The sequence below is a fragment of the Dioscorea cayenensis genome, chromosome 9 (genome assembly GCF_009730915.1).
Source record: "Dioscorea cayenensis subsp. rotundata cultivar TDr96_F1 chromosome 9, TDr96_F1_v2_PseudoChromosome.rev07_lg8_w22 25.fasta, whole genome shotgun sequence".
NCBI lineage: Eukaryota > Viridiplantae > Streptophyta > Magnoliopsida > Dioscoreales > Dioscoreaceae > Dioscorea > Dioscorea cayenensis.
Genome location: NC_052479.1, coordinates 1,647,483 through 1,671,619, shown reverse-complemented (window position 1 = coordinate 1,671,619; position 24,137 = coordinate 1,647,483). Strand labels below are relative to the sequence as shown.

The 24,137-nt window shown below is 32.6% G+C and overlaps 1 protein-coding gene across 1 annotated transcript; it reads left to right on the top strand.

Moving 5' to 3' along the window:
* The first annotated feature begins 11,218 nt into the window (after nt 1-11,218).
* Nucleotides 11,219-12,410, top strand: LOC120268878 (protein LURP-one-related 15-like). Its single transcript, XM_039276138.1, has 3 exons — nt 11,219-11,511; nt 11,613-11,843; nt 11,939-12,410. Exons 1-3 carry the CDS (start codon nt 11,293-11,295, stop codon nt 12,173-12,175), a joined length of 687 nt encoding a protein of 228 aa, XP_039132072.1. The 5' UTR covers nt 11,219-11,292; the 3' UTR covers nt 12,176-12,410.
* The last annotated feature ends 11,727 nt before the right edge of the window (nt 12,411-24,137 follow it).

The window sequence follows — 24,137 nt, the reverse complement described above, 5'->3', positions numbered from 1 at the left end:
CTTATGGAAATGAATGTTCGTAGATATAGACCAGCATGATATTGTGATGGTGAGCGGCGAGCAGCGTTGCATTCAAAGGTGACTATCGAGTCCAAACATAGACTTTTTGCCTTCATTGCCTCATTGATTAGCATACTTCCATCAGTTCAGCAAATGCAAGGATGCACCAAAATGTGGAAATACAATGGCAAAACAAACAGAAATGGCAGTATTCGCGGCAAGCTGAAGGGGCGGTGATGAGCCTTGAGGGTTGTAGTGGAGGCAGCATTAGGGGCAGCATTAGGACATGGAACAAGTAGTACTTCTGCAAACAACCAAGAATCTCAAGAGGAAAATGATGATGATGTGGTAATGACCAGAAGAAGGAAGGAGATGAAGTGAGCGTCGTTGGTGAGTGATGATAGCCAGCAGGAAGAAGAAGAGACTGAAGAAGAGAAGAAGAAGAATAGTGATCCACGTCTTCTTTTCCTCGTGACGAGTTGAAGATAACTGACCCTGTTACTGGCGAGCGTCGTAATCTCTTTAAGCTGTGCTTTTGTCTTCGTTCTGGTCTTCAATTGTTTGGTTGTTAGAGATTGCATCAATTCTAATAATGCTTTTCTAGCTTTGGTTTTATGTGTTTGTTTGTTGGACTTCTTCTTTTTGTTCTTGTTTCTCTTAATAATGATGAGGTGGATCGATGCACGTGCATTAATAAAAGCGCAAAAGATGCAACCAGCGGCTCGACTCAGGCGTGAAACGAAAATATTGCACAGAGGAGAGAGACTTAGCAGGTCTCCTGCATCTCGAACAGAGCAAGAAACAACTTCTCGAGGCTAGCCGCTGAACCGTCTCGAGCGGGGCTCCTTCGCCAGCCCCTTGAGTCTGCACGAGAGAACTCTAGGCTGCGCTGATTGAGAGCCATGAGATCCATCGACTTACGCTTTCAGAGCGCTCGGGGAGCCTACAGGAGAACTGAGGATAAAATCGTACTGATCGGTGTACCCGCACATGCGCAGTGTGGATGCACGCGCATTTATAGGATACAATAGATTTTCTAAATCGGAAATAGCCCGAGCTTTCGCTTTGCCCCATCGATCCTCGGATGCATTTGGAGCGTAAAGTGACCTCAGATCACGCACGGAAGTCATGAGGAGGGAAGAGGCAGTAGCAGTGACTGGTGATGTATGTGCCCAGCCTCCCTAGAGAACCAACAGCGAAGAAAAAAGTGATCAGGCCGACTCCAATCGTGTGACATAGAACAGGAGTGCTCGATCGTGAGGTTTTTCAAGGAGAATTTTATTCTTCAAGCTAACTGATTAGAAGATGTTGACCTTCCCTGAGGCGAGGCCTTTCAGAAAGAAGTTCTGCAATCGGACGGCGTAAACCTCCGTCGTTGAGAGGAAGACAATGAAGGATTTGGCGAGAAGATACCATTCGCGAAATCGACTCAAGCCTTAGAATCCCTAATCGCTACCCGACATTCCAGCGGCCTCCAGAGTTCTGAGAACAATGGCTCGATGGCTGAGCGGAGGGCTACAAGACAGGGCGCTAACTCTGGCCCCTTAACATTAGAGATCGGGAGACGATCCCGAAAAAGAATCGAGGCCCGGAGGATATGCATAGGTGCGAGCCATTTGAATCATCTAGTCTTTCGGAAAGAGAGTTAGCCCTATAGCTTGCTGACGAGCGGAAACACAACCTCTAAAAGCCGGGAAAGCGATGTCCGACCCGGGACCAAAAGGATACTCACGCCGTCGGGCGCCTAAACAGAGTCCAGTTGGGACCACCGTGATTGAATCTCAAAATCTTGGCGGACGAAGTCGAGAGAGGAGTTTCCACCTCCGTCCCCAGTAGCAGTTGAGAGGAAAGATCGAGGATACCCCGTCCCCTTGCTCGATTCGAGCAGCGGATCTTCCTCCAAGCAACAAGTCTACAACCAAGGTGCTCGATACTCGGGACATTTGCATGAGAGGTCTCTTGAGATCCGATCGATCTTTTTGTGATAACCGCGAGGGGCGGAGCAGTGACATCCGAGTAAGTTGGGATGGCCGATAAAGCGAGAGTTTTATAAATTGTAGTTAATCGACTCACTGCTCGGCCATTTCTTAATAAATTATGGTTAATCAACTTTTATATAAAAATATTGTAAAAGCTATAATTTGTATCATTAAAGAATTATGCGGTACTTAGACTGTCACAATAACGGATATATTAATGATAATAATATATCATAACAATTAATTAAGTACAATAGTTGTATCATGAGTTTTCTTCAATCAAATGGTACATTTGAGAAAAATCTCGTGTAAACAACTGACAACAGAGACAGGTGTCAGTCTCTTTTACACAATGGTGAACCACTTATCTTTATTTTGATTTTCTTCACAAAGATTTTTGGAAATGAGGAGCAATAACTTAGCACGATACTCCATCATGCATCACCCTCCTCCTAACATAAGAGCAGGGCGCAGATTTGGCGATGGTACCGCAAGGATTTTTGGTAGAAATCCTTCCACCATAGCGATCGAATGATGGAGGAACTCGATGTTCTCAAAAGTTGATCATTATGAATTTTGGATAGTAGCACTTCAAAATCGAAACTATTCTTACGGATGGGTGCTTTCGTAATAAGATCCTTTATCTTTGGATAAGCTCTACGAAGTGTGAGTCTGACGGGATCTCATTTCGGACCAAATCAAGATCTCTTTGGAAGAAATTTGTCGAAAGATCGAGGAGCCCTCACTTTGGCGGGAATCCAACTCGGGATAGCGCAAGCCGAGACCAGCGTCTAATGGCAAGCATGATGTGATATCATCGGGCTAGAAATGCCCGGGCTCGGCAGTTCAACTGTTCTCTGCTCTGCTATCATTCGTTCCCGTTTGTCGGTGGGACATGTCTATACATTGACCGTCTCGTTTCTTCTCCTCCTCCTCGTTCTCTTCCTGTTTACAATCCTCCCATTTTTCCCCTATGCTCTTTTCTTTAATTAGCGTGATTTATTCACTTTTCTCGATGTTATTATATGTCTTAATTCTCTCCAATTATATAGATTGCTATATATATATATATATATATATATGTCAAATAATTATTTATTTATTTAGCTCTCCTAGAGTAAATGGTGGTGGAAAATTTATTACGGTTAAAAGCAAGATGTTCACCTTAGGAGACGATGCACCACTTACCAGAAACAAATCTTTCTTCCGTGCGATGAAAATCACGCCAATTTGATCTTCCTTAGTATCTTGCTTTTCTAAGATTGTAAAAATGGCGATTCACTGCTTTGGTATGATATGTGGATAGAAGGTAGGCTCCCAAGGACTTATGGCGGACCTCTTGATAGAGTGTGACTTTCACAGAGAGTTTCGATTAGCCATTGCAGCGTGAGATCTTCACATGCGACTTTCTTCCGTACTACTTCTCTCTTAGAAAGTCTATCCTTTCAATCCTCTATTCCAAGTTGTTCCAGTAATCAGGAGTATGTGGAAATTTGGAACACGGAGATATGAGAGTTTTTCTCGTTAGGCTCTTTCTATAAGTCTCTAATAGATGAAGGAATCGTGGCACTCTATACCCTAAGTTGGAAAATGGAATGTCCACTTATAAAAATATGCTTTTCTGTTGGTTGTGAGCTATGATAAAATCTTAACACTTTCAAACTTAGCGAAAGCGGGATGTAGTCGCAACACGTGGCGAGATCGCAGTGTTTTATACGCCATAGGACTCGAAACAATAGATCATTTTCCTTCTCGAAGTGTAGAGATTTGCAGTTGCAGGCGTATTAGGGTATTCCCTGAGCAAGTTCTAAATTTACAATCGCCTCTCACGATCTCTTTCAAATGTTTGGAAATCTTGGATTACAGCCCGTAGAATACTCAGAATGACGAACTTTGTGGAATCAATTTCAAAAGCAATTTCTTTGAAATATTTGGCGTAAGAGAAATAATCACATTTTCGATAGGTTTTAATTATTATCAGAGGTCCTTTCGTAATTGTGTACTTTTTCGCCCTTTTAATGATTCACAATATTTTTAAGTCGATTAAGTCGCTTTATGTTTAGTCGAGTTGGGTCGTTCAGATTAGAGGTGGAGTGGGCGGTGTAGGGAGCAGTGTAAAGCGCTAGGCTGTCTGCACTGCTTTCCAGTAGGCCCCAAACGACCCATTTCGATCAAAAATGAGGGAGCTAATTGTCTCAAAAATATTAAAAGGACTAAAAAGGTCAAAAGTACAATGATTAAGGCACATGTATGGCGAGTCACCCTTTTCAGTTTCCTTCTTGCCTTTATTCTCTATTATTGCTAAAATCATTCGTATTATTCGTTTTCGACTGGAACCTTGAAAGCTACAACACCTTCCCTCGGGACTCGTCCGAGAAACTCAAGTGTGCTCTTTATCTTTCTACGGGTTCACGTTAGTGAGCCCTGAGCGACACCTCGTCTTGGCCCTGACTCGGGATTAATTAACCCCTGTTCTCCTAGCAAATAAGATGAAGACCTTTGTTTTTCTCTGATGGACTTTTGTCTTCTCCGTAATGGTGTTATTCTTTTGTGTCATGTTTCCTTTGATCTCTTGGTTTGTTTTGTTCTTTGGAAACTTTCATTACGGTGATAGGTACTCTCAACTTGGTCATTGTTATTTTTCAACTTTTTATACTTTCTGTTTACGATTCTTTTTCAATAAAGTTGTAATTATTCATTTGTTTTATATATAAAAATATCAGTAAAATGTTTTGTTTTATAATTTTTACATTTCAAACAGTTAAAGTTTACTTTATCAAGTTATATAAATTTATCACAACATTAATATCAGTAGAAAATTCTCCGGATCATGTGGGCCATTTCATACAAATCGCATCACTTGATATGTATGAATTAGAAAATTCTTCATATTCATCTTCGTCATTCAATATGCATGGCTATCAATATCATCATTTAAAATCAAGTAGTACATCGCCTCTCTTCTCCAAACACGATGTACCATCGGAAGGGTTATCAAAATAAATAAGCACGATGAGTAGTACATCAGTTATAGTAAGTAAAAGTACAGACGCGGTATATCGATTCACGATAGTTTTCGATTCTTAAAGATTAATTATATGAGATCGTTAAAGCCGCGATAATAAATTTCTAGCATTACGTAATTTTGAAAAAGGTAAAAAATACATTTCGCTTTCGTGAAAGCAAAAATTAATAATCCCATTCTATAGAGTTTAAAAATTGATTCTTGTGTAGGGATCCCTGCTCATTATCAAAGTGAGTTTGAAAGACATATTTGAAATTTGAGTTACAAAATTGAAAATGATATTCTCATATAGGAAACTACATTTTTCTATCATCTACTTAGAAGGGCAACTCCTACGTAAACAAAAATTACCTTCAACTTTGTGCTTATCTTAGGTTTTATATTTTATATTTTATTTATATTTTATAAAGACTATTATTAATTATAAATAAGTTGGTAACTCTTTCAAGTTCAGAGGGATTTGAAACTTGGATCTATGATTTGAGGAGGATGCAGTTTCAAACTTTTAAATATGGATAAATAGGTTGAAAATATACAAAGATGATGATAAAAATTTAATATCTCAATTTTATTTATGCCTTCACATATATGAATCAAAGTTCAAACCAATTCTCTCAATACCAATGTAAACATTTTACAATATAAAAGAGATTATTAGTTGCTTGGGGATTTTTCATTTATTGGATATTTCATTTGACCCACAACACCACCTTTACGTCCATGCACGGAGTGTCCAGCTTCACATAAGCAAGACATTGGTTGAGATGTCTTTGTTCTGAATCAGTAGATTCTTTTAATTTGGATCTATAGTTGTAGCAAGCTGTTGATAAAGGTGAGGAACAAAATTTTATTGATTGAGATGCATGCTCTTTTGTTCTAAACTAGCATATTCTTTTTAGTTTGGATCTTAACAGAATTGATAAATTTGAAGATAAATTTTATTGAGTTAGTATGTCTTTGTTCTGACTAGTTGTTCTGACTAGTGTAGATTCTTTTTGGATCAATAATTGTAAGAAGGATGATTAATGTGGACTCTGACCGATCTTAGTCAATGAGAAAATTAAAGAAAAGGACTATGCCTGGACCAAAAAGCACAGCGATGCAAATGGATAAATGATACTTGTGAACAATTATAAAAATAAACATATATAACGCTTATCCTAAACAAACCATATAGAATTATTTGAAATTACTCATTTGATATTAATAAAAAAAAATCATACTGTTCGGAAAAAAAATTGAGGGTTGGCTAATTTTTTTTTTTTTTAATTCTTTCTATTGCTGGTGATCTTGGGCCCAACATATATCCCATTAGTTAGTTAGACATGTTGTATTTTTAAATAATAATATTTATAATTAATATATATATATATATTATAATACTCTGATTAATACCTTCTTATTGTTAAAATACTCGCAATTTATTCCACTACAATAAAAGAATATTTTAGATGTGGTTTTCAGTCTTATAGAGGCGCGTTTACATAGCCTCTATAGTTAATCAATTTTTATTCCTCGATTTTAAAAGCGGTTATAACCGCCAGATAATCTATATAGCGATCTACAACTAATAATTTTCTTTTTCCTCTTTAATAGTTAATAGTTTTAGAGATAATTATAACCGCCTCTATAGTTAATAATTTTTTTATTCCTCTAGTTATAACCGCGCTAATAATTTCTTATTCCTCTAGTTATAACCGTCTCTATGGTAATAAATTTTTATCCTACTTAATAGTTTTAGAGTGTTTATAACCCCTCAAAAATTATTATTTTTCTATATATGTTCATATTTTAGAGGTGGTTATAAATCACCTCTAAAGATTGTTCATTAATGTAAATTAAATTTTTAATTTATTTTTCTAAAAATAAATAAATTTATTTAACCTCTCTAGTAGTCGAAAAACATGAATCTTTCAATACATTATCCTAAATTCAATTTTTATTGACTTTTATTGACATGTAATGAGCTCATGTACAATGTATTTTTGATTAATAACAAAATGTGAAGAGTTTTACATTATTATCTACTTTTATTATAAAATATTTTTGCTTAATTACATAAAAGTAAAAAGCTTCCGTATCCTCTTAATCTTCAACCCTTTCGATCTTTGAACATGAGATTTTCCTACATAAATAAACAAAAATTATCAAATAAAGAGCTATAATTGTAATTAAAAAGTAAATAGAAAATTCTATTAAATTGCTAAATTACAAAATCCATACTATGCATAGTGGTTGATATTCTAATAATGGTGGCAAGCATAAACTAGTGAACATAAAGTTTATGGGATTATGGAAAACAAAATTATTGTTTAAGATAGCTAAGTGCAAAACTTTTTCTCAGTTATTAAAATAATCCTTAAATGAGACAACACTGAGATTTGGCTAATTTTTATAGCGCCTTACTACAAACTGTTACATCAAACAAACCCTTTGTCCCATTAGACAAATGGCTGATATCTAAAATGCATGACTACCTTATTTTATATTCACTTGTTTGCCATTGAAAGTATGATGAATTTTGAAATTTTGATTAGTGGAATTCCCTAACATCCCTACAATGATGGGCGAATTGAGAAATTAAGAATAAGAGATCTTTTATTGATGATATGGGAGCAAAATAGTTTTATTTGTGTTTTTGTTGCACCAATTTAACCATGTTTGACTTTGAGCATTATGGCTTATGAGAGAAAAAATTCAGCAAAAGAGTATGTAACTGACTAATTTCAAGTGCTTCACTGCAATTAAACCAATGCGTAGGAGGTGCATGCAAATATAAGTTTCTCAACGTCATTAATGAAAGAATAAGCAATTGATTTACCGCATCAGCAGAAATTAAACCATTTTGCTCTTTGGCAAAAACCTTAAAAGCTTCCCCTAGGTCTTTCTCAGAATCAGCATCCTTTGAAAATACAAATACAGATTTCATTAGAGCAAACAAATACAACCAATTGCTATTTGTTTGTGATATGAATAAGTAAAACCCTTATAGGTGATAAGAAAATTATTCTGTTTCTTTGTCAAGAACCAGATGTTGAAGTTGATGCAGTGGAAAACTTTGTATTATCTAACCATGACTGAGTCATTTCCTTCTCTGAACATTACACTCCTAAATATGAATAATGTATGGTGGCCACAATGATTGTTAATAGCATAAGAATGCATTTCACAAATATAACAACAACAGAGAATATACTAAAAAGGAAATACTCAAAGCTAATACAATAAGCATACCTCAAACAAAAGCATTCATTGTCACTCTGGAAAATAAAATATTTTAAAAGCATCAACCATGTGAATGAAAGGTTTTCTTTACAAAAGGTTTTGTAAAAGCATTCATTTTTTTTTGAATAAAGTGGATAAACCACAAATTTATTAAAATAAGAATAGTACGGGAAATACAGCCTTTTTGAAATAACAAGAAGAGCTAGAAATAACAACGGTCTGAAATCCTCACCAGAGATGAGGAGAACAACGAACAGAACAACATAAAAGAAGAGAAGAGCAACAACGATAAGGTAATAGGCTGGACTGGTGAAGGCTATCGTTAGGAGACAGGCCTGCCTAGCAGCAAATAGAGAAGAACTACTCCGGATCAATAATGTGCGCCGAATCACCGATATGATCTGTATGTCTGGTGCTCCGGAAGTTGAGGGAGCGCTTGATTCTCTGGGAGGCCTCTGAAGTTTCCTGCTGATAAAACTCGGTATCTGTTGAAAGCCAAGAGAGCAGCATATTAGCAGACTTGTAGATTATAGAGAAGACAGGTGAACAATTATGATTAAAGATGCGATTGTTTCGTTCCAACCAAATAGTCCAGATGATGGCTCTAGAATAAAGATCCCACATATTCCTAAAAGAAGAAGTTAAAGAGGGTATCCAATTGGACCAGATATTGGAAACTATGGGTGGAGAGGAATCAATATCAAGGATTTGTCTGAAAAAGGACCAAATACGCTAAGAGAATTTATACTCTAGGAAGAGGTGTTCCACTGTTTCTGAGTTATTGTGACATAGAATGCATGTGTCAGTGGCGTTTGGATTACAGTCTTTTTTGAATAAATTTTCAAGAGTAAGAATTTTGTTTTCCCTGACCAACAAACAGAATAAAGTTACTTTGCTTGGAGATTTGAGTTTCCAAAAATGAGAATAAAGCTGACTGCGAAGTCCTCCATCAATTAAAAAATTGTAGAATGATTTAATAGTAAAAATACGATTTTTCTCAAGAGGCCAAGAATATGTGTCCTCCTGGTAATTAATGCATGATCAAAAAGAAGGTAGAATGTGTCATGTGAAGAATATGTGTCCTCTGTAAAAGCATTCATTGAATGAAAGGTTTTGTTTACAAAATTTTAAAAGCATACAAAATTTTAATTACCTGTTGATGACCAGTTATCTTGGCTTTTGGATGCTTGCTTACAGAAGATTCCCACAATATTATTGTGAAATCATCATAACCTGAAACCAGCCTTTCTGGAGCATTTCCTTTCATTTTATTATATCTTTCTAGGGCTGCCTGACATTGAGATATAGATAAATATTGAACCATAAATAAGGACCACCTGATATTGAGATATAGATAAATATTGAACCATAAATAAGGACCACAAAACAGAAAATAAAATGGTTTTTATGCAAGAATTTTTGACAAAAAAAATCTGAAAATGGTATCATATAAGAAATTCACATGAACTTGAACTCTTCTTCTAATATCCTGATGTAATATCAAAATCACATGAAATATAGATTTGAATATTCAGCAATTACTAACATAAAAATTATGTTGCTCATGAGCATATATATTGGTAAAAAGGCCTAAGACGAGTGTCAAATTTTCATAGATGAATGAAATTACACTAAGTGATCTGCTTATTGAGTAAAAAGCATTGGAATTAATGTACTACAACAAAAAAGTAAAAAAAACATTTTGTATATTGGTCACCAATGGGATAGAACTAAAATACACGATGGCCATTCGGGGGAGGTATAAAGTTTTACATAACAAACATATTTGCTAGAGTTAAACTTAATCAGATTTTGAGGAAATAGTTTATGTACATGTTAATCGTCAACTATATACAAAAGCCCCACTATCGACATTATGTTCCATTGACAGAGGAACATTTCTTAGAACAATTTAAAACTTATAAATTTGTGCCTTTTTCTAAAAAAAGATAATAAAGGAATTCCTTTATTATTTTTTATTTGTTTTTGAAAAAGTTTATAAATCACAAATGCATTAAGAAAAAAACAGAGTACAACTATTTTTTTCGAAGAAATTGACAAGTGACAAAGTGAAGGATAAATAGGTACAAAAGTGCACCAGTTACGGTACCTCCTAAGGATATACCCCCCATCATGCAATTCTGGAGTGGAGACCCTGAACATGAATTGTACTATGAGAGATTTGAACTCAAGATCTCTCAATCACTACCACGAGTAGTTACCATTGGGCTAGCCCACAGTTCCTGTTTTTTATATATGGAGAAAATCTCCTATTATCTGTTTCAGAAAATAAGTCAATCCACCCACCTAATATTTACCAATTTTTTCGGTAGCTGACATGACATTTAATAACATTAAAATAATATTAAAATATTATGAAATTGTAAAAAAATTAGAAAAAATTATAATATTATTATAATTAAAAAAATTTAAAATATTATTAAAATTTCAAAATATTTAACATACATAATAATTTAGTAAATAACAATTAAAAAGGAGTGGTTTTTATGTTTATATTTTTATTTATTTTATTTTATTAAATGATTTTTCTAAATATATAACAAGGGGCCGGGTTATATATTACAATAGAATTTATTATTCTAAATATAAATTTATATGTATGTGTCTATATACCACAAAAGAATTTATCTTCTACTTTATTTATCATAATTAAATTTATTATTTATATAATATTTCATTTATCTTATATATAATAATAGATCAAATAATAAATTTTTATAAATACTTTTTTTAAAAAATTATTGTGTTTTAAACTATTGGTATTAATTAATTTGTAAAAACAAGTTTGATATTTATTAATAACCTAGAGAGAGAGAGAGAGAGAGAGAGAGAGAGAGAGAGAGAGAGAGAGAGAGACCTCTGACTGTCCAGTCAACAAGGATGAGCACGGTTCTCAACTTGGTTTTTGCATCAAGAAAAGTCTATTTTCCATGGCCTATAAATAACCACAAATACCTTCATTCATGATCATCACTATTTCACCAGTATATCATCACCATTAATTTCCCGGTTCTACAACCCATAAGCCAACTCTCTCCAGAGATGAAAAACAGCATCATCGTCGGAGAAGAATACTGCAAGCCTGAGCCGATGGAATTGGCTTTCAGTACAACGATCAACGGAGTGAAGTACAAGGAGTTTGTAATCACTGACCTTCATGGCAAAGCCCTCTTCTGGCTTTCTAGTGATATTGCTATCAAGAAGAAGTGGTTCATATTGGATGCAGCCACTGGGCTCCCCCTTCTTTCCATTATAAAAAAGGTTGCTTGCATGCATTTCTTTTTCTTTAAATCTCTATTATGCATATATTCGTCCAATCTAAAGAGTTTATAATATATATATGTATATGTTGCGCTTTATAGAAGTGGAGTCTTCATAAAGGTTGGCAAGTATTCCGAGGAGATAGCACGGATGAAAACAATCACTTATTTACAGTAAAAAAGAATTCAATTCTCATGATTCATACAGAGTGGGACGTGCTTCTTACTGCTAACACTGAGGAAGTAGAATGGGATTTCAAGATCACAGGAGAATTCAGCAAGAGATCAATCAAAGTGTTTCATAAGCAAAATCCAAGTGCTGCAATAGCTAAGGTATTACATATATATATATACACACACAGGTGCATACAATTGGGTGAATATTTATTTATATAATTTGTTAAAAATTTTAATGGAAATGAGTGTAGATGAGCCAGCATGATAAGGTGGTGAAGGTGAGACTGGCGAACTATGCATTCAGGATGACTATCAGTTCAAACATAGACTTTGCCTTCGTTGCCTCGTTGATTAGCATATTCCATCAATCGCAGCAAAGAAAAAATGCACGCAAAGAAGGTATGCAAACAGCAGCAAACGAAATAGGACAAGGGGCAGTAGCTCTAGGGAAATCGTTAGCACAAGCCGCGGCATCTCAATCTCAGTAAGGGGAAGAACAAGTACTACTACTGCAAACAAAACAAGAAACTCAAGAGGAAGATATATGGTGATGAAGAAGAAGAAGAAGAAGAAGAAGAAGAAGAAGAAGAAGAAGAAGAAGAAGAAGAAGAAGAAAATGATGATGATGATGTGATGAAGAATATTATCCATGTGTTTGCATTAATTCTTGGCTGCATATTATGTCTTTTAAGATTTAGGATTTAGTGGCGTTTATGTTTTGCATGGATTGCTTTACCTTTATAAATTAAATTGACAAATCATATTTCAATAATTAATAAACTTATGTAATAAATCCTTTGAGGAGTTGAGATATGTGAAAAATAGTAGTGTCAAAAATAATTTCGGTATGCAGATGATCAATTAATTTTTTATAATGCACACATTTGCAAGTGACTCTTTCATTTTATCAAATATATATATATATATATATATATACAAAAGCCGTAAGATTGGTTCACTAATTCTTTTGTCATATTTAAGTTTTTAACCAAAAAGCTACTTTTAAAATACCATTTTAACATTAAATAATTATTACAAAATTATTTTCTCATAATATAATTGGTTTTATTTTCTGAGCTCATATGAGCTTTTGTGATTTCGGGGGCGTTTGGTTCGAGTCATACAGAATCAGAATAGGATTTCAGTTCTAACGTAATCGAAAAATCCATGGATTTTTATAATACAGTCTCGATCAAATCCCAGTATTTGATTGAGATGTCATCGTATTATAGGATTTTGTATTTGATAAAAGATATTTATAAATTTAAAATTAGAAATTTTTTTACATTATAAATATTTGAATGATTTTAAGTACTGTATTAATAAATTTAATTATTAATTTTAATATTAAATTATTTATTAAATTTATTAGTATATTTATTTATTTATTTTATTATATTTAATATTTTTTAAATTTAATTTTTAACCCAATAAAAAAAGTATTTTGAACTTTTCATATATTTTTAGCATGTTATTAATGATTTTAATTATCGCTTGATCATTTTAACTCTTAATTATATTATTAAATTAATTATCAAAGTAATTATTAAATTTATTATTAAATTTTTATAATTTTTCACTCCACAAAAAAATATTCATAAATATTTAATCATATTTGTTTTTTTCTTTAATTTGGTCACAAATACGTCACAAGTTATCGATTTCGAAGAAATCTGAAAGATAAGGGATTTGGTTTTACGCCCATTTGGACGTAAAACCAAATCCCTCATCGGATGTAATACGAGTTACATCGTTTTTGAAATCTCGTGAACCAAACACCTGGATTTTTAGAAAACCCCAGTAACTCAAGTTACATGTAACTCAAAAACCCTCAAAACAAACACGTGAAAGTAGAGGGTGCTTCCGAAATAGTGTCATGGATTTGTACTTTTTACTGGAACTCCCTAAAAAATATATATAATTATTGAAACATATGGGGCCTCTCTGAAAAAGTCACATGGGGCCTTGTAGTTTAATGGAAGTTCTCTCATAATAATTTTGATTAGGTATAGGGTGTTTTCTAAAAAACTGCTAGGATTTGCACTTTCTCAGAAATACCTTAGCAAAACTAACTATTAGTATCCAAAACTATTGGTTTTCATTAAAATTTTCTTGTACCTCTAACTTTGTAGGAACACACTAAAACAATTAAATATTATTATTCAGAATTATTGAAATATTCTGCAAAAATGCCTTGAAATTTTGTAAGTTAGTGGCAACACCCTTGAAAATCAAATGTTATCATCCATAACTATTGGGTTTTTTTTTTAAAAAAATTGAATAAATCACACTTCATTAAAAAAAAAAGAAACAAAATATAACATAGAAAAGAGAAGAACAAAGAGAAGAAAAAAATACATAGGTCGGTCAGTGCCGCAGTAGACTAGTCTAAAAATAAAAAACCAAAAAAAAGAGAAAGAGCGAGTTAAACTCAGCCAAGTTTTTGGAGGGGATCTCATTTGCTCATCTTTAAAGGAGTGGGTTATCGATGTCGCTGGCCAAACGGGGTCGAGCACCAAGACTAGGCAAATGAGCCTGCGAAGGTGAGACTCTTCTTGGTATTGGGATGGCCTTTGAAGTTTTGTATTTTTTTTTTCCTTTTTTTCTTTTTAGAAACACCCTCGATATTAATCATAATATAAATAGAGTACCATCATCAATCTTTGTTGGGTTGGTGGCTTTCTCTCCAAACAACAAGAAAGCGTCGGCTATATATGGCTGGGTTGGCTCATTATCTCAAGATTCTCAGCACAAACTTAAAAAAAAAAGGGAGTTAAACCAAAATCCACATTTCTAAGTTATGATTGAATTCCTTCAAAACAGATAAAAAATATTTATCATTAAAATAAAAAAATATAAAAGGCACATAGCTCTGAATTTATCATTAAAATAAGTAGCGGTTGGAGATAAAAAATTAAATATGAAAACACTATCAAATTTAAATGCGAAACATTATTAAGATCCGGAAATTTTTTCCTTATTATTATTCAAAATATTTGGCTAAAGAGAATTGAGCAGATATATATTTAACTTCAAAACGCTTCCTTGAGTAATGACTAATGACTATAATTAAAATTTCATATATTCATTTTTGAGTGTGTGTAGGTCATGAGCAGAAAAGAAAAAAGTTGGAGGATACTGTTTGTATTGGGAAAAGAAGCCTCCACATGGGATGACAACGGGTAGGGTATGATCGAGAGTAGCTCATGACTATAATTAAAATTTCATATATTCATTTTTGAGTATGTGTAGCTTATAAGTAGAAAAGAAAAAAGTTGGAGGATACTGTTTGCATTGGGAAAAGAAGCCTCCACCTAGGGATGGCAACGGGTAGGGTATGAATAGAGTATGTCAAAATCTTTGCCCGTCCTGTCACACTTATCTCATACCCGTACCCGTACCCAGGGGCGGAACCAAAACTAAAATTAAGGGGGTACTGAATTTAAATTATTTTTTTTAATTTTAAATAATTCTATTAATTCAAACTCGAGATTATAATAATTAATATTTTAAAAATATAAAATATATATCCATCTAAAAAAATTGGTTTATGTGTAAAATTGCTATCATATCTATATAATTAGGGATTAACTCAACTAGTTAAGCACTAAATTAACAAATAATGTAATTAAAAAATAATTTTAAACAAATTCATATATAAGTCAATTATTAAATACAACAATTATTCAACAAATAATCTAATGAATAATTAAAATTTTCATAACAATTAATAACAAATATATAACATTTTTTCACAATAATTTTCATAATGAAACAAATATTTAACAAATATTTAACGATCATTCAACAAATATAAATATTTTTACACAACAAATAATCACACATAAATTTAAAAAATTAAATTAGATATCAAACAAACAGGAAAAAAATGTTAAATCCCTATAATGAAAATAAAACATAATCTTGGAGATAATTGATTAAAGAGAAAAAACTCACCAATCCATGAGATTTGCAATGTTTTTTTGTTTTAGAGATTTTGCTATAGTAATTGCATTTTTTTAAATTTTATTTTTATTTTATATTAATATCTTAAATATTGATAATTATGTGTTGATAAGTTCAATTAAAAAATCTATATATATATAAAATTTAAAAATAAAAATATTTGATGATTTATGTTTGGCTAGCTATATTATTTATTATTACTCAACATCAAATTTATTTAATATAGTAATTTTATTATTTTTATTTAATTTATTTTAAATAATATGAGGTAGAATTTTTTAAAATAAAGAGTAGCATCTTCCATATGAATTTATAATGATTAACATTTTAATTATATATATATATATAAAATATAATTATGAATATATTTAATGGGGTAAGGGGTGCTTGAGCACCCCTTGCCCCCCTAAATCCGGCAATGGCCGTACCTTCCGGGATAAAATCATACCCTTACCCTTACTAGCAAGGTACTCGTTTATCCGTTGTTCAAATTATTGAATTAAATAATAATAATAATAATAATACAATGTTGAAACCCATGTACATAAATTCAAAATTACAAGTTGATATATATTTGTTTATCTTAAATTATATAATCACATAAAAGTTATACATAACAAATTAATTTATACAAGATAACAAATTTGTTAATTTTCATTGGCATCTATTTAGAATTCAATTGTAACTTTACATTTTTTTTGTTTATATTTAACTATCTTGCTTTTTGTTTTAAAATTTTCATATATCTACTATTTCTATTCTATATAGTTTCATATTTTATAAATATCTAGTGAGATTTTGAATATAAAAAATATTATAAGTAATTCTCATAAAAAATTGATTTTTTATTAGTATCTTATTTTTTAATGATGTTTTTATAATTTATAGAATAAATTATTATAACATTATTTTTATATTTGTTTTATAATGTTTAATTTTTTTATTTTAATTATGATTCTTATATTTATACCAAAAAAATATTATACTATATTAAATATAAATATAAAAATTAAATAAAATTCAAAATAATATATTAAGAGAAAATTTAAGGTATTGTTTTCAAATTAATCACAATGAAAATGAATTTTGGGTAAATTATGGGTAAATGTTTATCTTAATATAAAATTATATATATATATATATGAGGGTAAGGGTACGGGGAAAACTAATACTTTCTTCAACTGGTATGGGTACGGGTAAAACCAATACCCTCTTCAACGGCTAAGGGTATGGGTAGGGTATATAGGGGCATACCCTTACACGACCCATACCGGCTCAAAAAAATAACGGGTAATACCCGTATCATACCCGGTCAAAGAGGGTACCCTCTTTGACCGGGTACAGGTATACCCATCAGGTAGTTTACTAGTCCTATAGAGGCGGTTTTAATTGCCTTTATAGCTACCGTTGGGTATTTTTTTTTTAATAATGTTATAATTTCTTATCCCTTGCGCTTTAGAGGTGGTTATAACTGTCTAATAATTCTTTATCCTTTACCAATAGCTTTAGAGGCAGTTATAACAGCCTCTATAGCTAATAATTTCTTATATCATACATGCGTTTATATCCATCTCTATAGCTGATAATTTCTAATATCATACTAATAGTTGCGCTTTAGAGATGCTTATAATTGCCTAATAATTTTTTATCTCTTCCCAATAGTTTTAGAGGCGGTTATAGCTGCTCTATAGCTAATAATTTAAGGTGTTTATAATCGCCTCCCTAATAATTTTTTTATTTGAGGCGGTTATAACCGCCTCTATACCTAACAATTTCTTATATTTAGAAGTGGTGCCTCTAAAACTATTATTTTTCTAAACATGTTCATATTTAAGAGGTTTTATAACCACCTCTAAATTTGTTCATTTATTGAATTTAAATTTTAATTTATTTTCCTATCTTTCAATACATTCAAAAGTATCCTAAATTCAATTTCATTGACTTTTATTGATAAGTAATGAGCTCAAGTGCAATGTATTTTGATTAATAACAAAATGTAGAGAGTTTTACACTATTTGTCTACTTTTATTATAAAATATTTTTTTGGCTTAATTACACAAAGTAAAAAGCTTCGTGTATCCTCTTCATCTTCAACCCTCTCGATCTTTAACTACGAATTCTCCTATATAAGTAAACAAGCATTATCAAATAAAGAGTTATGATTGTAATTAAAATCAAATAAAAAACTATTAACTGCTAAATTATAAAATCCAAAGCATGCATAGTTTGAAATATAATCCGGCCATGCCTATAACAAAAGGTTTACATTTCATTCTTTTCCCAAACTGAAAGTTGAGGGTAAAAATCCATGACCATATCACATTTGTTGGAAATTTAGGTTTTGTTGTTGTTAGTATAGTGTAAATTGCTAATGGCATTGCATCTTCCATCTTTCTCTTTCACACAAAAGAAAGTAGAGAATGGAAAACCTACCATATAAACTACGAAGATGGCTTTATAATTAGCAATATATTCTCTGGAATTATTAATTTCTTCACTCAAATGAGTTTTGCATTTTATAAGCATGTTAATCTGTTTTATTATTTTCTCTGGTCACCTTCAATGTCCAATAGCTACCTAAAAATTGTTGGCTATCGCAAAAAGGAGGGCCTTATTGAAAGCTCTGACAGCTATCTAAAACGTGTGGAATCTTACATGAAGCTATATGCTGCCATAATCCAGGTTCACTGGGTGGTCTGCTTGCAGCATAGCACTGAAATTTGACACATAATATGTGATTTGTTGCTTGTTTTTGCAGACACAGGTTCCTGGTATCTAAAGCCCTCATGGCTTAAAAGAGGGCTAGGCCTGACTTTCAAGATTCTTGAACAACCTTCCTGCTAACGGGACCATTGTTGTTGCACTACATGCTTTATTAAAGGTTCTTGCCTATATATGTCATAGCTCTTATTTGACTTATTTCACATGATTTGTTGAGCTTGTTGTATTTAATTCAACTATGAAGATGCTTGTTTATTTCACATGATGTCATAGCTCTTATACTTATTTCACATCATTTCCATTTCATATATACTAGTCAATTTGTGCCTCTTTTAGCTTTATTGACTGTGGACAATCATTTAATAGGTCATGATTTATCCATTTTTATCTTAAAATAGGAAAAGCGAATTCGCTCCTAAATTATTGATCATGAGCACCTTTGCATTAACACTAGCTACAGTGATGAGACAAACGTCCATGTGTTGGCAATAAATAACTTTTATTATCAATAAACCAAACTTGTCATCTTATTTAAAGTTTCATTTCTCACATAATTAGTCATACTTTACAATATTTCTTATGAATTTGTTCTCACATTATTGATTGCAATCTAATCTGAATAATTAGGAAGTCTGCTGAATATCCAAAAGAACACCATTGCATATTGGAAAGAATCATTTTAGAGATTATATATCGTGCAAATCATCCTTATTACTTTATTAAAACGTCATCATTTTTACATAGTTAATGCAATGATCATTCATGCATCCTAGAAGTTCTTCTAGGAAGGACAAACAAGAGATCTAATGTCCAATTTAGCAGTTCTTAAACCTATCACAATAACGAATATATTAATGATAATAATAAATCGTCACAATTAAGTACAAAAGTCGTGCTAGAGTTTTTTTTCCTTACACCAAATTTGTATATTTGAGAATAAAAAAAAATCTTTACTATATGCATGCCTTAACTAGTGTATATGCATAGATTGCTATATTTATACAAATGTCACATGGTTATTTATTTATTTTTAAGTTTAAACCCTTATTTGTTTCTTATAAGTAGATCAAGTTGCTCCTTTATTCCCTCTATTTTAATTTTACCATTGAGGATACTTCTATTATTTCAATTGAGAAATCTTAATTATGAACATAACAACCGTTTAGTTTTCCATCCATAATTATTGATGTGGTTTTTTAATATTAAAATATTATTTAACAAAAAAGACGAATTGGAAAGACGCCAAAGAGGCCGAATGGGGTGAAGGGAGAGAGGTAGGAAGAGTTGGCATGGGCGCAGCTAATGGACATTATGAAGGCTATGATGGCGAAGCAAATGATGGAGGTGAGGTAGTTGTTGAAGATGATTGAAGTTTGAAACTGGTTGATAAAGGCAGGATTTGAGAAGAAGTTTCACTGTTAGAGTATGGCCTATGGCTTTTGTGAAATGAATCACCTTTAATGTATCAGTATTGAAGTAAGGGTATGTTACCTATATGTTTGTAAAAGAGTGGATTATGTTGTGTCCAATGAGTGAATGGCATGTGAATGTTAAGTGGAGCCAAGTCAGCAGTTAAAGAGTTTGTTTGGTTCTCTATGTTGTTTGGTGAATGAGATTCACCATGTCAGTAGTAGAGTCATGTAAATATGTAAAGGGAATAAAGAGTCTGAGCATTCTGTTGCTCTGTTTTTTTTCTCTGTTTTTCTTCTTTTGATTCTTCAGACCAACAGTAGTTAAGGTGGGAAGTGGCGTTGGTGCCAAGCATAGCAATGATGTAACGGGAGATGAGGATGACAATGGTAAGGTGGTCAAGGAGGTCGTAGCCGTCGGCGAGAAAGGGGGCGCGGATGGCAAACACTGCATAGAAAAAGGAGGAGAAAAGGGCGGAAAGGCTAGTGATAGTGTATAAAGAGAAGGGAATGGAAGGGCCGGTGTGGAGACAGGCTTCTTGGCCGTTGAGGACGAAGATGATGGAGCTGAAGCCGAGCTAGGAAAGGTCCCACCAGGTGAGCAGCGGTGCATGTAGTGTTGACTTCGAAGGCGGAGGAAGTGGAATTCATCGGAGTAGGTGGAGTGATGGGGGGCAGTTTAGGTTTTTAGTTTTAAATGATTAACCAAAAGGTATAATACCCTAATTGGTCCATCTACTTTTCTCTCTCTTTCTTTTTGGTCCCTTTACTCAAAAATACTCCTGACTAGTTCCTCTACTTTTGAAAATGTGCCCACCTAGTTAGAAATGCCCCCAACTAGTCCCTCTACTTTTAAAAATGACCCAATTAGAGGGACTAAATGGGCATATTTTTAAAAGTAGAGGGACTAGTTGGGAGCATTTCTAACTAAGTGGGTACATTTTCAAAAGTAGAGGGACTAGTCGGGAGCATTTCTGAGTAAAGGGACTAAAAAGGAAAATAGAAAAGTACAATGACTATTTTGGTGATTATACCTTAACTTAAATGGTTATATTTTTTAATATTTTTTTAATAATATTTTAATATTAAAAAAGCCATCTCAGTAATTATGGATGAAAAACTAAACGACTGTTTTGTTTAGGACTAAGATTTCTCAATTGAAATAATAGAGATACCCCAATGGTAAAATTAGAAAAAAGGGACTAAAGGGGTAATTTGACTTATTTACAAGGACCAAACAATTTTTTAAACCTAATTTTTAATTACTTTGTGTATATGTCATTGTGATGCTTTGAATTAAGTACTTCACTGGCGCCTTTATTTTATTTTTTTTCCAAGCAATCATTCATATCTTATTTTATCAAGTTTATGTAAACTTCTCACAATATTAATATCAATTTGAAAATTCTCTGGATCATGTCACTCATTTCATACAAATCAACATCATGATGTATAATTAGAAAATTCTCCATATTCATTCTAGTCATTCAATGTAATTTGATATTATGATCCAACCAATTAGAAAATTCTTCATAATCATTTTTATCATCCAGTATACGTAACCCAACGTCATCATTTAAATCAATTAGAGCTTTTTTTTTTTTTCAAACATGAAATGTGCCGTCCAAGAAGGGATTATCAAAAAATTAAGTAGGTATAGTGGTGGTACATCAGTTAGAATAGTAGATACCGTGGTGATACATCAGTTACAGGGGTTTAATAACTGTTTAAAAATTTACTATATGAGGCAGACTAAGCCGACAAAAGTAAATCTTCCATATCTTGCAATTATGAATGAGTGGAGAATACTACTCCTCCCACAAAAGACAAAATTAGTGATCCCATCTTATAGAGTTTAAAAATTGATTCTTGTGTTTGGATCCCTGCTCATTATCAAAGTGAAGTTGAATGCAGATCTAAGATTTGAGTGACAAAATTGAAAATGATATTCTCCCATAGAAAACTACATTTTTTTTCTATTATATATTACTTAGGAGAGGCTAGTCCTACCTAAATAAGAATTACGTTCAACTTTGTCATCTTAGGTTGTTTTTATTAGACGATTTTTAAAAAAAAATAATTATAAATAAGTTGGTAACTCTTAAGTTGAGAGGGATTTGAAATTTTGGCTCTGATTTGAGAGGATGTAGTTTCAAAGGTTTGTTTTCAGGTCAAGTAGGTTAGGGATGTACTGAAATAGAATTGAACACACTGACTGAGTTGTATTCATTTGCCTTTTACAAAGCACATGTACAACTTTTCAATATTAATAGTAAGCAAAATATGAAGAGCTACAAAGGTGGAGATGAGGCCAGAGCATCTGGATTGAGTCTAGCGCACATGCATGAACACGTCAAGTAGAACGTGCATGAGTGCACAGTCCCACGCGGACATGATCAATTCCTTAACCCCCACAAACACACACACACACACACACAATGCAATCTAAGCTATCGGCGAAGCAATATTGGGGATGGACTAAAAATCATGGAAGAGTTGTGTTGGGAGTCTCTTTGTGAAGATGTCAGGCAATCATGAAGGGCATTAATTTCTCCAAGAGTCACCTTTTCACGAGCAAAGTGTAGGTCAAGTTCGATGTGCTTCATGCGACGATGCTGCACTGGATTAGACAATAAGTAGACTGTGCTGACATTGTCACAGTAGATTATAGTGGCTTTGGACAATGGCTGGTAAAGTTCTTGAATAAGCCGCAACCAACACATCTCAACAACCACATGAGCGTTAGCGCGATACTGCACTTCTGCAATGGACTTGGATACGCTAGTTTGTTGCTTGGAGGACTAAAAAACAAGAATATCTCCAGAGAAAATGCAGTACCCGAAGATGGAACACCGATTATCAGGACACACAGCCCAGTTAGCGTCGGAGTAGGTGATCAACGCAGTGGTGGAAGAATTTTTGTACAACTATAGTCTGTGATCAAGTGTGCCATTGAGGTAGCGCAAGATGCCGCAAGATGCGCTTTAGGAGCTGCATATGAGGCTTCCTCGGGTCTATCATGCATATGAAGACACACCTATTGCACGACATAAGAGATATCAGGCCTAGTGATGGTGAGGTGCTGCAGAGGGCTGACAAGACTTCTGCAGTGAGAAGGATCAGATATAGAAGGCCCACTGGAAGGAAGCTTAGGACAAGTATCAATGGATATACGTAAGGTAGGGATTGCACAATGTCATGCCAGCTAGTACGAGAAACAAGAATCCAGAGGAAAGGATGCAAACCACCAAGGTCTATTATGGCGAACTCAGAAAGGAGTGAGGAAATAATGCGGCCAAGAAGTGCACTTAACGACATAGTGAGAATGATGTTGTTGATGTAGAGAAGAAGATATGCAGTGTCCGAGCCATAGCGAAAGATGAAAAGGGAATTGTCAGAGCGAGAGCTTACAAATCCAATGGAAGTAATGAAGTGGGTGAAGCGTTGGAACCAAGCATGTGGCACTTGTTTAAGGGCTTGCTTGGATGGAGGTATAAAAAGGTTTCATAAAGTAAAGTAAGGTAAGGTAATGGAAGGTAAAAGAAAGTTTTAAACCTTTCATTGCTTGGGATAAGGTAAGGTAAATGGAGGATTTGGAATCTTATTGTGTTTGGTTTGAAGATAATTGGATGTAAGGTTATATAGTAATATTACTAAATTACCCTTAGGATGAAAGACAAAAATTGTAACTTTATATACAATTACATGAAACTTATACATCATTCACTTCATTGTTTATGTAAATCTCACCGTTAATTATTACTATATTAATTAATATAATTAAATAATATAATAATATTAACTAATATAATTAATATAATAATTATTATAATTAATATTATTAATAATATTAATTGATATAATAATATTAATAATGATATTAATTAATATAATAATATTAATTAATTAATAATAATATTAATTAATATAATTAAATAATATAATAATATTAACTAATATAATTAATATAATAATTATTATAATTAATATTAATAATAATAATATTATTAATTAATACAATTATAAAATTAATATTATATAATAATATTAATAATGATATTAATTAATATAACAATATTAATTTGTATAATTAAATAATATAATAATATTAATTAATAGTATTATATTATTAATTAATCAAATATCTTGTAATTTTTATAAATGAGTATGGGCATTTTGGTCAATAAAAAAATATTGGTACTCAAAACCTCCATAACCCTCCAATTTGGAGGGTTGAGAAATGAGAGAAAAGTGGAGGTTTTGAAACCTCCATTAACCCTTCTCAACCTTTACCTCCCCCTAAAACCTCCTACCCAAGCATGGGTTTTTAAAAACCCTTCCCTTACCTTACCCC

What these genes read in the sequence shown, in the direction of transcription:
- LOC120268878 (XM_039276138.1), top strand. Translation starts at nt 11,293, where the DNA reads ATGAAAAACAGCATCATCGTCGGAGAAGAATACTGCAAGCCTGAGCCG. An exon ending in TTCTTTCCATTATAAAAAAG is followed by an intron (nt 11,512 to 11,612) that starts GTTGCTTGCATG and finishes TGCGCTTTATAG; the next exon opens with AAGTGGAGTCTTCATAAAGG. An exon ending in CAAGTGCTGCAATAGCTAAG is followed by an intron (nt 11,844 to 11,938) that starts GTATTACATATA and finishes AAATGAGTGTAG; the next exon opens with ATGAGCCAGCATGATAAGGT.